This window comes from Dermacentor albipictus, chromosome 1, assembly GCF_038994185.2.
Source record: "Dermacentor albipictus isolate Rhodes 1998 colony chromosome 1, USDA_Dalb.pri_finalv2, whole genome shotgun sequence".
Taxonomy (NCBI): Eukaryota; Metazoa; Arthropoda; class Arachnida; order Ixodida; family Ixodidae; genus Dermacentor; species Dermacentor albipictus.
In genome coordinates, this window is record NC_091821.1 from 454,523,050 (window position 1) to 454,538,766 (window position 15,717).

At 46.2% G+C, this 15,717-nt stretch overlaps 1 protein-coding gene and 2 non-coding genes across 3 annotated transcripts in view; all 3 read left to right on the forward strand.

Moving 5' to 3' along the window:
• The window catches only part of LOC139054774 (transmembrane 9 superfamily member 2-like), an 87,037-nt gene that overhangs the window by 38,574 nt on the left and 32,746 nt on the right, over window positions 1–15,717 (forward strand). The window contains exon 2 of the mRNA XM_070532373.1: window positions 14,201–14,268. Within this exon, the coding sequence (XP_070388474.1) occupies window positions 14,201–14,268 (68 nt within the window). The remainder of the gene's footprint in view (window positions 1–14,200; window positions 14,269–15,717) is intronic.
• Window positions 113–184, forward strand: TRNAM-CAU (transfer RNA methionine (anticodon CAU)). The gene has a single exon. It is a non-coding gene; the product is annotated as a tRNA-Met (tRNA).
• On the forward strand, window positions 3,323–3,394 carry TRNAM-CAU (transfer RNA methionine (anticodon CAU)). Its single transcript has one exon. It is a non-coding gene; the product is annotated as a tRNA-Met (tRNA).

The window sequence follows — 15,717 nt, forward strand, 5'->3', positions numbered from 1 at the left end:
CGCAATCCAGGTTTCAATTTTGCCGCGCAGGCTTCATTCGTGTAAAAAAGTGAATGCGCTTGCAATGTGTGCACGTGTGTTGCGGACGACAAAATCGGCTGCGTCGTCGTCCAGCAGAGTGGCGCAGTGGAAGCGTGCTGGGCCCATAACCCAGAGGTCCGTGGATCGAAACCACGCTCTGCTACACTTCTTTTTTTTCAAACCTAGTGTTTTCTTTTTTAAACGTTATTTTTAAAGAGGTTCTTCAATGTCTTCCCGCGGTGCCATATTTCTCTGCACCTGAATATGCAAACATTTTGAAATGTTTGCAGTGATGATGATGATGATGTTTAATGTCATCCTCTTTGAAGCAGGGTGGAGGGTGGAGCCAAAGAAGCACCTAACCCACTTGATTTCTTCAGGCTTTACTATATTTATAGCCATGCATCTAGTCTTTGCCCTATCTGATCTCGATCTTAACTTTAGCATTTAAAACATCTATCGCTACGTTGTACCATTACATACGCTTCCAATGACTCCCGTTCTATCAATCTTTTCCCTGCATTTTCCCCCCACCAATACTGTTATCATCTCTCAGCTAGACGGCGGTGACGGGCTGTGGTTGTGCTACAGGTAGAGTCATGCTAGCATAAACTTATGTTGCCGCCTGCTGGCAGCTGCAGAAAGCAGCCGTTCGGGGAGGCTTGCCGCGTGTCCCATAGGAGCAGGCATGCTGGCGGGGCAGCACGCGGCAACAGTATATCGGCCCTGGCAGCAGCCTTCACCGAACGGCTGTTTTCCGCCACATTCTGCAGCTGCTAACTGGTGGCGAAATAGGTTTGAATAACAATTCAGTGGGTCGTCGGTGGGTTGCCTTAAAGCCCCTCTATCCACGCGCCAGCGCCGCTTTCTTGTAGGCGGAAACGTGTCTGGAGGGGCTTTAGGTCGTCTCGCATTGGGCGCTCACGGGAAGACTACAAATGAAGCTGTGCAGGGTGATATGGGCTGGACTAGTTTTGAAGTGAGGGACGCTCACAGTAAAATTGATTATGAATAACGACTGAGGAAGATGGAAGAAAGTAAATGGGTTAGGAGAGTGTTCAGGTATCTGTACAGGAAAAACATTCATTCACAGTGGAGGAAAAGAACTAGGAAGCTTACCAGCAAGTATGCGGCCTGTAGGGTGAGCAACACAGCAACAAAGACGGTCAAGCGGAAAGTTAGAGAGGCTGAAATAATCTCATGGGTGGCGGCAATGGAAAAGAAACCTGCCATGAGTAACAACTTAAGAGGAAAAAATGAAATGAGGAAAGAAACAATTTATGTTAACTCTAAGGGAAGCTCATTACTTTTCTAAGCGAGATCAAGTGGCCTTAGAACACGCACCTATAAAGTGAGATACAAGAATGAAGAAGCATGTGCTCTCGGCGGTGATGCTGGGGAAACGATGGAGCACGTTTTATTAGAAGCTGAATGTATCTGCCCAGCAGTCGATTTAAGCACTTCTTGGCTCCTTGAAGCTCTTGTGTTCAGCGAGAGTAGGGGGTAAGTAAATATGTCCGGAACAGACAGTAAGAGGCGATAGGAGGATTGGTGGAATAAAAGTAGGGAAACGACAAAAAACGGAGACGTACAAAAGCGCAGTTCACAATAGAGGATCAGAAAATTTGGTTGTGGGAGTCTATCGAGGGGTTTTCTTTTTCCTTTTCTTTGTTAACATAAGTAGGAAATTGGGCAACATAATAACAAGAGATTGGTGGCGCAACCAACCACCCCGTTCCAAAACGGACGCTCATAGCATGCATCCATCTCTCCACGAAGACATTTATTTTTTCGACCTTATCGTGACGCTTCCACTCATATTTCAAACGTAGAATATTGCACGGCGGCTCCCCAATGTATGTTTAAAGGGACACTAAATCAAAACAATAAATAATTTTAAAATATTAAACAATATGGTCTGACGTGCCAGAACCACGATCTGATTAAGGTGGACGCCGTAGTGGGTGACTCCGGATCAATGTTGACCACCTGGGGCTCTTCAACGTGCACCTAAATCTAAGTACACGGGTGTTTTGGATTTCGCCCGCATCGAATAATAAATCAATTGAGACTGACAAAGCATTCTTTGAAAACTGTGTTGCTACTTACACCATAATAGGTCTCTTATTAGAAGAGAAAATGTAGCTCAAAGCTTTTTTTTAAATTTTGCGCCCAAAACTCCGCGCTGGTACGCCGGTGTGACGTCATAGGTATCAAAGTATCTTTTATTTTGTCTTTGGGCGGCGTTGGCTCAGTAAATGTTCGCGAAACTTTCCATATTCAGTCTTTAGCTCTTTTAGAACACAGTGTAGTCACGCTGTCAAAATCGATGACGTCACGGCCGGGGAGCCGGTGCGGGACTTTCAAGGCGGCGTCGCCACCCACCTTTGGGTTTTTTGTTTCTTTGTCTAACCCCAACAAGCACCTTTTTGTGGTCAGAACGGTGTTTTTTTGTTGGTATTGTGGAAGAGTAATGTATTGATGCAGAAGAAATAATTTTTCTCTTTAGTATCGTTTTAAGCTATTTTACGCCGTCAAAAATTTCCTTGCATCTGGCCTTTGAACTGAGGATGAACCGCACTAACAAAAACAGACAATTAACTGAAACGCAAACATGACGACTGAAACACAATTGTGCCTTTCGTCATTGGAATAATTAAATTGCCACAAGACTGTCTTCGCAATACACACGTCACATTCGTGCGGAAGCAGAAGATGCTTTCTTTAACTTCGATTTATATAACGTATGCATTTACCTGCTTATTTTTATTCTTTTAATTTTAATGCTAATTTCCTTTCTTGATGATGCTGTTAATGACAACTCGGGTAGATTTCTTCTTTACTTCTTGTTCAATAAACACCCTCCCATTTGTTTGTAATACACGAAAAGTGGCCCTAGCATATCCGAATAAATTAAGAAATTAACGAATTTCACAACTCTATTTGTAGTAATTGTGCGCTTCTTCCCTAAAAATTAAGCCGGAATTAACCTTTAAAGTCATTACCCTATAAAAGCTAACTATTACTGACGCTTTGCATCAGCAGTTGAGTTAAAGCTTTGCGTCATCTCTTTATTTAGTCTACGCTACTCGATGGCACTACCAGCGGCAGCTAAAAACTCCCAAATAAAAGAAAGAATAATCCACAGTCGAAGTTTTGAGTAAAGCGCAGAAATATGTCCACTGCAAGCGCAGTCCTCGTTTCAGTTTTGCCGTGCATGCTTCATTCGTGTAGAAATGTAAACGCGCTTGCATTGTGTGCACGTGGGTTGAGGACGACAAAATCGGCTGCGTCGGCGTCCAGCAGAGTGGCGCAGTGGAAGCGTGCTGGGCCCATAACCGAGAGGTCCGTGGATCGAAACCACGCTCTGCTACACTATTTTTTCGTATTTGTATACTTTTAGATCATTTTGCTTATTGTACCCTTCTTTCATATTTCACGTTACGTCATTGGGGGTGGGGGGGGGGGGTCAGTTCTACAATTCCAGCGAACGATATGAAATCTTCCTAGCCTTTGTTAAACTCTTAAAGCTCATCATTATGACTGACTGTTAACGGCTTGTGCGTTAAAAATGAGACGCCTCGTGTCCTGTTGTGACGGACAACAGCGTAAGCATGGTCCGAACGTTGAAAGGAAGCGTGATGTCAGCCAAATGCACGAAGAGGTTGAAAGGGAACAGGAAGTGTCACGATCACGCTTCGTGCATGCCTTGATTGACGACGTGAAAGGTCGTTCACGCTGCGACAACCTCATTTTGTATTATTTCTTCTGCCATCATCGTTGCTTAGTTTCAATGGTGTTGGGCTGCTAAGCACGGAGTCGCGAGATTGAATCCCGGCCACGACGGCCCCATTTAAAATAGAGGCGAAAACACCCGTGTACTCAGATTTAGGTGCGCCTTGAAGAACCCCGGATGGTCCAAATTATTCTGAAGTTCCCCCACTACGGCGTGCCTCCTAACTAGATCGTGGTTTTGCCGCGTAAAAACCTATAATGTAATGTTAACTTTTTTTTTCGGGATGCCAGACATTGTAGCGGAAAATTTAATGCATTCGGGAAAAAAATTGTTTAATGTGATTAACAAAACTCTAAAGCTCAACCTAGCATGTGATCACATAGCCCGAGCACATAAGATTGATCGCTTCAAACAACAAATATCGCCACTAATAATAGTTAAATTCGCAGCTTCCCGAAACCAAAGAACAAGTTTTTTTCTAAGCGTGCTTTCCTAAAAGGAAGCAGTACGACTGTGAACGAATACTTCTCTAAGACAACGCCAAATATGAGAACTAAGTAAATTAACAGAATACGGTGAAGGCCCAAATGGGCCCTTCAAACTTTGGTACACGAAGCTAATCGTCGCGTGGAGAAGTGCTACCGCTACTACCTGTCCAACGAAGCTTTCTGCCAAATAGAGTGGCCACCAACAGAATTCAGAATTCTCGAACACTTCACTCCGGTCGCGTTTTGCACAACTCGCAATAACAAAACGTGAAGAGAGACGCTTCCAATTACACAAAGCGTGCTTCTTCCGTCGCGTTCACTGACGTAGTTTGTTCTGTAAAAGGGACGAATTGACTTCTCTAATTAATGACCTTGACGCTAACATAATAGCGATAACCGAAACTTGGTCGACTAACAAAATATCAAGTGCTGAATTGTTTCATTGCTGTAAAAAAGAATGTATATCGTGTATACCGGAACTACCGTTGGCAAAATTGGTAGCGTTGTATATTGCTTGCCATTAGCAAAAAAAAAAAAAATCGGAATGTTTTTAGCTCTGAAATAGAATCAGGCTGGCGTCGTTCAACCGTCCATGTCGAGAAAATTATCTGAGGCGTCTGCTACCGGGGCCACCATCCAATAGTTCGTTTTGCGTCCACTTTTTTTAAGCAAGACTGCTTAAATGAGGTCAGACAGTCGGGTCCCCCGGACCGTATACCCAATTCTCATGGGCGACGTTAACATTACTAACGTCTACTGCTCGAATGAGTGTCTTTTTTCTAACCCACCTTCCGATGAGGCTAATCAGCTCATCGTCATTTGTTCGGGCTTCACCTTATAGCTCAAACGGTCGCCTTTACAAAGCGTATAACGAGCACTGCGTCATCGTTAATTGATCTTGGGCGAACCTCGGTGACTGATATTATACACCCGATGATGCACTTGCCTGGTATGATATGCGGCTTGGTACGTTCCATTTCACACTCGCGGTTTCGCAACCGCTGACACATACTAAACGATTTAACCAAATGAATTATTGTTCTATAAAGCAAAATTTCCAGCAATAAACAAGGAACTTGCTGCATTTCATGACACGTTTTTAATCGGTCATCTCGAACGCTCAGTCCAAACGAATTAGTGCCTCTTTAAAAAAAAAGTCGCCTAATGAACCGTTATATCCCTGTCTGAGGCATATATTCAAACAGCAATGCGCCATAGTATAACCGGCACCTAAACAGGCTATAAGTAACAAATAAACGCCTGTTTCGTATCTCTAAACGGTCACTAAAGCCTGCACACTGCTTCTCATACAAAACCGTTAACGCAACCTGCATATACGCCTCTAAGCTAATATCAGCAAGTTTTTCTACAATGTAACTCTTGCCAAGGTATTAAATCCTGGCAGTATAAAATACTGCAATACTATTCAGGGAAACAACACTACACACAGCTCGCACTACTGAAATTGTTACCGACCACGCATACGCTGAAGTGCTCAAGGACACTTTTTCACGGGACTTCTTAGCGTCCTCACTCGTTACGGTTCTTCCCGAAATAAGACCTGAAAAGTACTGTCGGCTGCATTCCATAGAATTTAATTGTAACTGCATTAAAGTAACTATAAATAAATATAATTACAATCGCCATGTGTTGGAGATGGAATTAACGCTAAGGTTTTATGCAGTACTAATGAATATCGCTTTATCTTACTGGAAGAAGAAGAAGAAACTTTATTAAAGAATGGTCCGGCAGTTTTTGTTGTGGTGGCCTCAGGTGGCGGCTCGATATCCTTGGACTCGGGCGGCATCTTCGGCTTGCCGGACTGCCCAGAGCTGGTCTGCTAGCTCTGAACTTTTGAGAGCCGCCTTCCGCGGCAGCGACGGAATAAATTTTTTCTCAGTAGCTTAACTGCGGCATGCAGTGCCTCTAGATTGTAGAATTACCAAGATAATTCCAATTAATAAATCTGCCGAGACCCACAACCCTTCAGATTATAGACATATCTCCTTAACATCAGTTCCCTCTAAAATAATGGAGGGTGTTATTTACTCCCAGGTAAGTCACCTCGAATATAACCGCTTCTTTACTCCCAGGCAATGCGGTTTTCGCAAAATGTTCTCCTGTGACACCCAACTACATTGTTTTACTAATTATTTGCATTCCGATCTAGATGCATAACTTTTGCAGAATTTCAGATTTGCAGATTTGCAGAATTTCTGCAGATCTAGATGCAGAATTCCTTGATTTTGCTGAAACGTTCGACAAAGTACACCACCACGTTACTGCTGCATATAAACTCACTGCACTAAATATTGACCCTGATGTCTTTAAATGGCTAAAGGCCTTCCTAACGTTCTCAGTGCTATTCGCAAATGCTAAAGAATTCAACCTTAACAGCCGTTAAATGCGGCGTCCCACTTGAGTCAGTACTTTGGCCCCTCTTATTCATAATATACATTGATGACCGGCCTGATGACATCTCATCTGGACTTCGTCTTTTTTGAAGGTGACCACCTAGATAAAATTACTAATGATTCTGACGTGTTCTCCCTTCAGGAGGCATTAAACAGATCGCTTAAGTGGTCTCGTAAATGACAAATGGATTAACTTAACGTTAAGATATGTAAATTTATGCGAATCTCCCGGGAGATTCGCATAGATTTCATTCATTCCCAAGCTTCATTCCCATGGCCGTGGGAATGAAGCTTGCCCTATGCACCTACTTTGAAACCCGCCTTTAGCGAACGTAAGGATCTGCAAATGCCTTGGCATTCATATAACCAATAATCTGTGCTTAAAGCAATGTATTAATATTTTACAACGTCAACAGCTAATCGCACCCTATAGGGTACCTTCGCAAGAACTTCCCGCTTGCACCATTAGCGCTTAAACTTCTGTTAAACACAACATACGTTCGCCCCAGCAAGAATATGCATCATCCGCTTGAAATGTGTGTCCGTTTGTACGTTTGAAATGTACGTTTGAAATGCGTGTCCTTGTTAAATCGCCTTTGCTAATAATTCAGTTTCCACGTGCTTTGGCTAATTAGGCGGCCATACTTGCTGTTACATTGAAATGCGTTGTACTGCGCTGGGTGTTGTCAATGCATGTGGCGCAAACACTCCGCATGCGATCGATGGGTCCTCGGTCCGACATTAACTCAAGCTAACTCCTGCCAAGGGCCAGCACTCGGGACTAAAAACATATAGTATATTCGTTGGAGGTCATGCGGAAGCAAACTTAAACACCATCAGACTCACGCTAGCTCGAGTTTGCTGACGTTCACTCAGAGTCAGATTCACTATCACTCCGCCTGCAGCCCCAACTCGCTTAGACTCAGGTTCGCATACTTGCACGCTATTCGACTTACTAAAACTGGTGCTTACTCGGACTCAGCTCGACTCACTCAAACGCAAACACGCACCAACTCGAAACGGGCTCGACTCACCTAGGGTGCGATCTTGTACGCGTTCCAAAATAGAACTGAGGCAGTCCGTTCCACCGAGCCGCACACGATTGGTCAATTTGAACCGTGACGATCGCCATGACGTCAATTCTGACGTGATATCTGCTCTCAATCATTCCGCGCCGGCTGCTATCGGACGAACGCAACGGAACGGACCGCCTATTTCGTGACATAAAGAACGGACCGCCTCCGTTAGAGTTTGGAACCGCGTACAAGATCGCACCCCTAGACTCGCTCACACCTACTAGAACTCGACATATATCTCTGAATCACGTCGACTGGCCCGGAGTCTGACTCACACCTACTCAACTCATTTCGACTCACTCAGCCTCAAACCAACGCCCAGGTGGACTCAGCTCGACTGCTGAAACTAGAAGCACTCCTTGCACTGATGCGGGCTCACCTGGACTCAAAGGTCACTCATGAGCAATTTTGCCGGCATTTGTCTGCAAATGCCACATAAATTTTCTTACGGCCAGTCTCTGCTTTCTTTTTCTTTTTCCTTAAGGCACCTTATTAACTTTTCAAGTTAAGCGGTCGCATTTCTGGTGACATATGAAACGGACGTTCTGTTTGAAGAGGATTTTTTTCGCACAAGCAATACGAATAGGCAGTGGGCAAATGTTTCTTCAACTGGGCTAATCGATACAAAGAATTAACGATTTCCTGACTAACTTTGATCGCCAAAGGCCCTTTACTACGTACTATATACGTTGTACAGTGTCGATTGTTTATTCCGCTCGCATATCAAGCCACGGCTACCGCAACAGGGAATCGAATATGTAACTCTGTGGCGGCCGTTGATTCACCGACGATGGACAACGCAGTCTAGCAGTGATATGCAGTTTGGGTGCGATATAGATGTTGCCGTTGCGTACTTTGTATGGGCCAGTAATGGTGCCCTTTTCACCGATCATGCTTGTAGGCCACTGCACAGCTCCGGCTGAAGTGTTGTCATAAGTGTTACTACTGCACCAAGCAGCATTGCGAAATGAGTCTACCTTTCAGTTTACAAGCGACACTATTTTTGTCTCTTCCCCGGGTTGGCTTTCTGAGTAAGGCGCATTTTATGGCTGCTCTATTCATTGGGATACACCTTTGCTGCTTTAAACTCTCACCTCAAGTTCGCGGCGTCTTACCGCAAATAGGTCTGGAAAGAGGAGTAACGACTCAAATGAAACAGATATGCCGACACCGGATTTCATGACGACGTCGGAGTTGGAAAGTGTGACGACAACCGCTACTGCCGACGCGATGTGTACGTTTACTTACGAAATACTTTAGTCAATATCGTCAGCGAGCAGCGCCATGAATGCACAGAGTATGCGGTGCTCTTCGATGAACCTCTCGCCAACTTGGATCACTGAGTATGTGCCACTGTGCGTGCTGCTAGTGAAGGAACAATTCTCGGAGCCGGCGTGCCACGCGTCTCGGAAGCCACGCGCGGACTTCTAAGCAGTGCCACTAGATGGCGCAGCGTGTCCAGAAAGAAGCTCGAGCGGGGAACCTGGTTGTCGCATGGAGCGTTTCTCAGCGTTCGCACGCACCGACGCGAAATGTATTTGGGAGGAAACGAGCAGGCTTCGCGGCGGCGGGACTGGACGACGCCGTGTGTTCTCTGGGAAGCGCGAAATAGGTATTCCACCGCGCTACACGCACGCACACACTACTCGCACGCCTCACACATAACTCGTTTCGACGGTGGCAATACGTTTTATCGCTATATTGATTCTATGCTAAACGCATTACCGACGACAGTCATAGTGAGATGTGTACCTAGGCATTTTTTTGTCGCTGTAGAGCGGCACATTCGCTGTGGCACACACCTATTTACCCAAGCAGGAATCAAATACTTTCAGTGAAAAGTGGCACACGCCTACTCGCACGTATCGAATGACCCAAGTTGGCATCAAAGAGGTCCATTGAAGACTAGCCTAGACCGAGCAGCATATACCCAATGCTCCGAGACGGCGTAAAAGAGTTTGAGCAGTGGCTCCTGTGGCTCCTGTGATCCTGTGGCTCCTGTGGCTCCTGTGGCTCCTTTGAGCAGTGGCTCCTGTGATCGAAAAGCAATCGTTCGGCCAACTTGAGACCAATTCGAAACTTGAAAGACAGTGAAAGGACACGAGAGCAAGTGGATTACGTTATTGAACAGCTGATAAAACGTATGACGAATAAAAATTGAAAAGAAAAATGTATAGCATAGATTATGAAGTTTTACAAATAGCGCAAGCAAGCGTGTTTGCGTACCCAAAAGGCCTCACCCTGCTTGCGCTGTTGCATAAATTTCTTGCGTTGTTTTCTAAGCCAAGTGGTTTGCTTGAAGCTTGCCTCACTTGTCTGGAGCTTCCCTCACTGCCTCCTCGCCTTGTATTAACGCCTGATAATTTTTGCTAACTGAATACTTTATGTAAGCCTTACTGTATAAGGAGAACTCCGTAAAACTGGCGCCCTGGTACAGAACGGGTCATAGCTATGCGATAGCGCTCAACTTTCTTTTATCAATACTTATCGCCACGCAGCGTTCTTGAAGGTGCACCCCTCCATTAGAACGAGAGGGAACAACTTTTCGAATCACTCAGTTACGCGGAGTCAAGCAGTCAAGCGCGTTTTCTCCTAGTTTGTAGTGACTACGCTTGGCTGTCCGTGCGCCTGAAGAGTACTACATATGCGGGTCGCGCGCTTTAATTTGAAGGTAATCGGTGCCGGATACAAGCTTTGCAATCCGACATGCCTGGTCCCTTCGCGTGCGCTGTGTCATGTTACCGCTGGTGCTCGTACGGTGGAACGCACGCTTCCTCCTCAGCGTTAGAGGGGTTCGGGCGAAGTACCGATAAGCGGCGTGCCCAGTGTTGTCTTTGTCGTTGGTGCTCATGCTGTGCTGATAGCCGGTGCACACTGCGACGTCCGCAGCCGCGGTAGAAGCAAGCTCGATGCATGTTTTCTCGTTTTATTTCTCGCCGTTGCCGTGATGTCCCGTATGAAGTCCAAAAGCGATATGAATGAGCAACCCATACATCTTGGATGTGAGAAAAAGGACGTAACAGTGAGCCAAGAAGGACGGCCGCTTGATGGGCATTACCTTCCCACGCGCTCAATATTTTGGTTAGCTGGAGGTCACCCCATCAAGCGCGCGCTTGGCGAGGAGAGCACGCGTCTTCTCGTCTATCCCTGCCGTAGCTGCGTATGTCTGTGCGCGGCTGATGTTTACGCGGCCCGCGGGTCGTATCTAATTGTTGGTAATTCTTGGTGGGTGCAACCATAAAGGGCGATCAGGGATGGCTCCTAACTTCATGCGCGCTGTCTTTCCGCGCCCTTAGTGTTGCAGATCGTGTAGTCCATGGGAGAGTGGAAATTGGAGTCGTCGCTGACACAGACCGTCTAAAAAATAGGCTGATGATGATGAATTTAAATTGCCGAGTCATGGTGAGTCGGTGAGTGGCAGCTGTACGTACCGTTCGCTCCTGCTGCCGGCGTTCTTCACAACGTCAGCGTTGTGACAGCAAGTGATCGTGGTCATCCAGTGAGATATTTACAGGTTTACAAGGTCCACGCATGAGACTATGGTTGTTATTTTAATTAGTAAGTGAATGTTTACTACACTTTATATGGTCGATATAACTAACGTATAGACTCTTGTAAGGGCCGCACTTTTTTACATGGGACCGGGCAATGTGACCTAATTTATTCAGGTACGTGTACGAAATCCGCCGTAAGTCTCCGCGATCGCCTCCTCTCGCCATCTAGCAGCGACGCACGAAAGTACGCTGCGCACGAAGATTCGCTGTTGAGCGTGATCGGAATCAGCGCACCGAACGGTATTGTTGCTCGATTGGATTTCAAAAAAAAATGGCTGTGAAGTTGGGAGTGTGGCCCTTACATGCTCTTACACGAATTTATAGGGTAAGAATTTTCCTTGATGTAATTGTTTTATACTTCGCTATCACTAATACTGCTTCGCCTTTCCGGCGAAAAGGCCGCCTCTTTTTTTTTTCTTCTGTGAGCCCGAGTATAAGCGCTGCTTCGCATGACTGCCATTGAACCTGATTTTGAGTGAATCCGGCTTGGCCTCATTTCGGTCACTGAGTGAATTATATATATTTATGACCCCTGCCTGCAAGTGGCGATGTTTCCATCCCTAATAAATGCTGTAAATTATTAGAAGTTTTTTTCAGGAGTCGTTAGCATTGTCTGCTGGAAAGAGAATACTGTATCATTCACCTGCATTTCACACGCCGTTGATAAAACACTTTAACGAAGGGGTCACTGAAGTCTGCAGATTTTTTTTCATTATCAAAGAAGCATGCAAAGCAATTTGAAGAGAAGTGAAAATACAGCAACGTATCCATTCTCTATGCATAGGCTATTCACACCGTTAGAAATCATTGTTAGTTGGCTACATCTCCTCTTGAAAAAAATATAATATATATAATATACTTTGTCCTGTGTGTATATTTCAATTTATTCGGCTTATACATGGTGTTCACAGTGGAAATTAGAAAAAACTGTTTAAGTTAAAAAATATCTTCGAGGTAGCCGCCGCTGGTGCTTCTTATGCGCTTGTGTCCGTATTGTGAAAATTTGCAGAAATAATGCAAAAGTATGAATTGAAAGCTGCGCATGTCCACACCGACAATGATGCAAAAAGCTTTTAGCCACAATAAGCCTAAGTGAAAAGGTAGAGCCAACTCATAAGGAATCTCAAATGATCTGGGTTACGGAACTCCGGTCATGACCCTTCAGGGGGGGGGGGGGGGGGGGTGTAGGGGAGTGCTAGGCTTCGGCATCACCGGGGAGGCGGGGTTCTGCCTTCCAGGGAAATTCCGGGGTGGGGGGGCTCCTCCGGGGCGGGCGGCGGAGCCACCCCCCCCCCCCCCCCCCCCCGTAGTCGGCGCCTATGCGCGGGCAGGTAAATTCGCAGTACTCCCACATGTCCGCAGGTTGGCTCATAACTCGAAAAAAATGTGACATCCCATTATGGTGTAAGAGTGATGTCCTCGGCGATGAATAAAAGTGGGTGGTATCTGTGCTAAAGTAAACAAAAATAAGGAGAAAGAGCGTCAAAAAGGAAGTTCCAGGGCAAGGCTAAGCACAGAGACACTTTTATTTCTTGCGTGACTAATGTGGTATGTCAGCTTCCCTTGTCGTGCGGGAATTCATACGTTGTAGGCAGACGGGTCGCTGCTACAATGCTAGGTCAATACAGCACTAGAGAAAGGTAGGAAGCAAGGACCATTATTCACAATTCGACGGCTCATTGTGCATCATGTGTATCTGCACGAATATACGACAGGATCATTTATGCTGAAAAAGCATAAAAACGAAGAGAAAGGAATTATACTCGAAGCCTGCGTTATGATGAATATGATGAAAGGGAACAGGTTTGCGTCAGTCAACCATTTCTGCGACCATCAGTGATAAAGAAACTGAGTTTTTTTCTTAGTATGTGCCAGGTCATGTAGGGAGGCCGCAAGTTTTATTGCGATAGCAAATATGCGGATACTCCAGGTGCTTTTCCGCCGTCGCCGTTATGCTATGTTTGGTACAAGTGAGATAACATCGTCGATGCGCGCCATATACGGTGTGTGCGACTGCAAGCGCGCGAGGGTGAGTGGAGAATGGTGGCTCGATCTCTCGCGCAAGGCAGCGGGGCAGGGGGCGGAGGCGTGAAAGCGATCAGCGATGGTGACAGAGTCTATGTGTGCCAAGGACTGGCAGCTACGTGTGCGCTGTGCTTTCGCCGTTTAGTTTGCACTGGAGCGAAAGGCAGTACGAAGGTCACTGCGCTCGCTGCTGCTGCCGCACTTCCTCACGCCAGCGTTTTGATAGCGAGTGTCCGCGGCCATTGAGTGAGGTGTGGTCATGGTTGCCTGTGCGTGCGTGACACAATGTTTGTTAATTTAATTAATAAGCCAATGTTTAAAAGTTTATAGCGCTGATAAAACTATTATCCTTACTTCGTACAGGTGTCAAATAATTTGCTATGGCAATGGATGCTTCGCCTTTCAGGTGGAACTGCCACTTTTTTTCAGTCACGCTTATAAAACGAACAGAAAAAGAAAGACGAAAAATAAATCGAAAGCAGGCGTAATCACAGGAAGATTCGCATTGTAGTTACGTACCATGTGACAACTCGCGCGAGTTCAGTACGGAGGGTAGACTAGAGTCGCCACATTATGTGCGTTTACGGAGTGACATTTGATGAGCATCAGCTTTTGGGTGGCTGTCGATTGTGTTCTTCCCTTCTGCTTTTGTGCGTGTTCTGGCCGTTCATTCGCATGCGCGCATTGCAAGGTTCAGCTGCGCTGTGTGGGCCCAGTTGTGAGTTTGCGCCCGTCCTGTTTTTCTTGTCGTGTCGTGCGCTCCCGTACTCATAATGAATGCTTATCAACCAGCCCGGTTGTCTGTTCTAATGCCAAAAGATGCCGCATCATTCGTGGGTGTACGAAGAGGAATACTCAGTTTGTTTTAATTTTTCTCCTTACACAGTCGAACGTCAGCTTGTACGTGAACCGGCTGACATCGGACGAGTCGGTGCTGCCCTACGAGTACCACCAGTAAGTGTTCCACCAGAGATAAGTGCCTGCTGAAACTTGATGCGTAGTTTTTTATCTTGGTTAGTTGCTTTCAGTGGCGTAGCCAGAACTTCTTTTCGGGAAATGGGCGGGGGCGCCCACTAGACCGGGGAGGGGGATTGGAAAGGCCGCATACTGAAACATCAATTTCGAGAGGCTTGAGCCCACTGTGCCCCACCCCCTGGCTACGCCACTGGTTGCTTTGCATGCAAACTGGCTAATCGAGCTTATTAGAGCGCAGCTCTTAGACGCCCGTTCCTGACAGCGATAGCGAAGGGTGTGCGAGGAGGAACGCGGAGGAGGAGGAAGTGAGCGCGGAAGACTGCGATAACGAGGAAAGCGCGAGAAGGAAAGCGGAGACGGAAGGTACAGCGGAAGCATGAGGAGAAAAGCGAATGAGGAGAGTCTGGCGAAAGGGTGAGGAGAACGGAGTGCCAGACGGCACATGCTCCACGCCGATGACGTCATTACTAAGTCATGCGGCGAATTCGTCCACCGGTTCAAAGCGCTGGCGTGGGCTTCGGACCCACTACGCATGCGCTACTTCGCCTACGCCACCGCCGCAGCTAGAGAATGTGCTCCGCGCAAGCCAAGCTTTCCCATGTTTACGCTTTCTTTCTGAACAATGAGCGATGCACACGATGGAAGAGCTTCGTCTGCTGCTGCTTCCAAACGAGTTTCTGAACAGAGGCTCAGAACCACCGCTGAGTGGACCCTGCCGTTGAAATTCAAATTATTTGCGCCAATATATCGCGAATTCAAAACACCTAAACAGCTGCTCTCAACTTTCGCATTCGGGATTATCGTAATCTTCGGTCAATTTTTTTTTGTTCGCGTGCTTTTGTCTTCGAATTAACTTTGACCCCCCGACATTCATTAACGTGCGGATCTCAATCAGAATATGGCCGCCATGACCAGGAGTCAAACTCTCGATCTTGTTCTTAGCAGCAAAATGCCATAGCTTCTGAATCAACCCGGCTGGTTCCAATACACCTTCGTACGTTACCCTAATGTATCAGGGGTAGCCGAGCCTAGTCTTTCACATCCTAAGTTGTGTTAAACGCTGCTTCAACAAAATCAGAATAGGTTGGAGAACAGCCACTTTATGATGTTTAGGATGTTTGCACCTAGAAACAACTGCTGTCCAGCTCCGTACGCTATTTAGAGTTAGGGCTCGTGTTCCTGATTTTGTGTGACACTTCCACTTTTATGTGACGCAATTTCTAGTGAGGCGTTTAGTTAGAATGAAGAGCATCCCATCGGTGCACTCGACGACTATGAGATGTGAAAACAACGCTGGTGGAAAAAGGGCGTTGGTGGTACACCACTTCTTTCGTCATGTCCTACTCCGCTGGCTCAGCCAATCAAGGTGCTATGACGATCATAGTCCCGAAAGCAACAAAACGAGAAAACCGCCTCTGCAGTGACAGC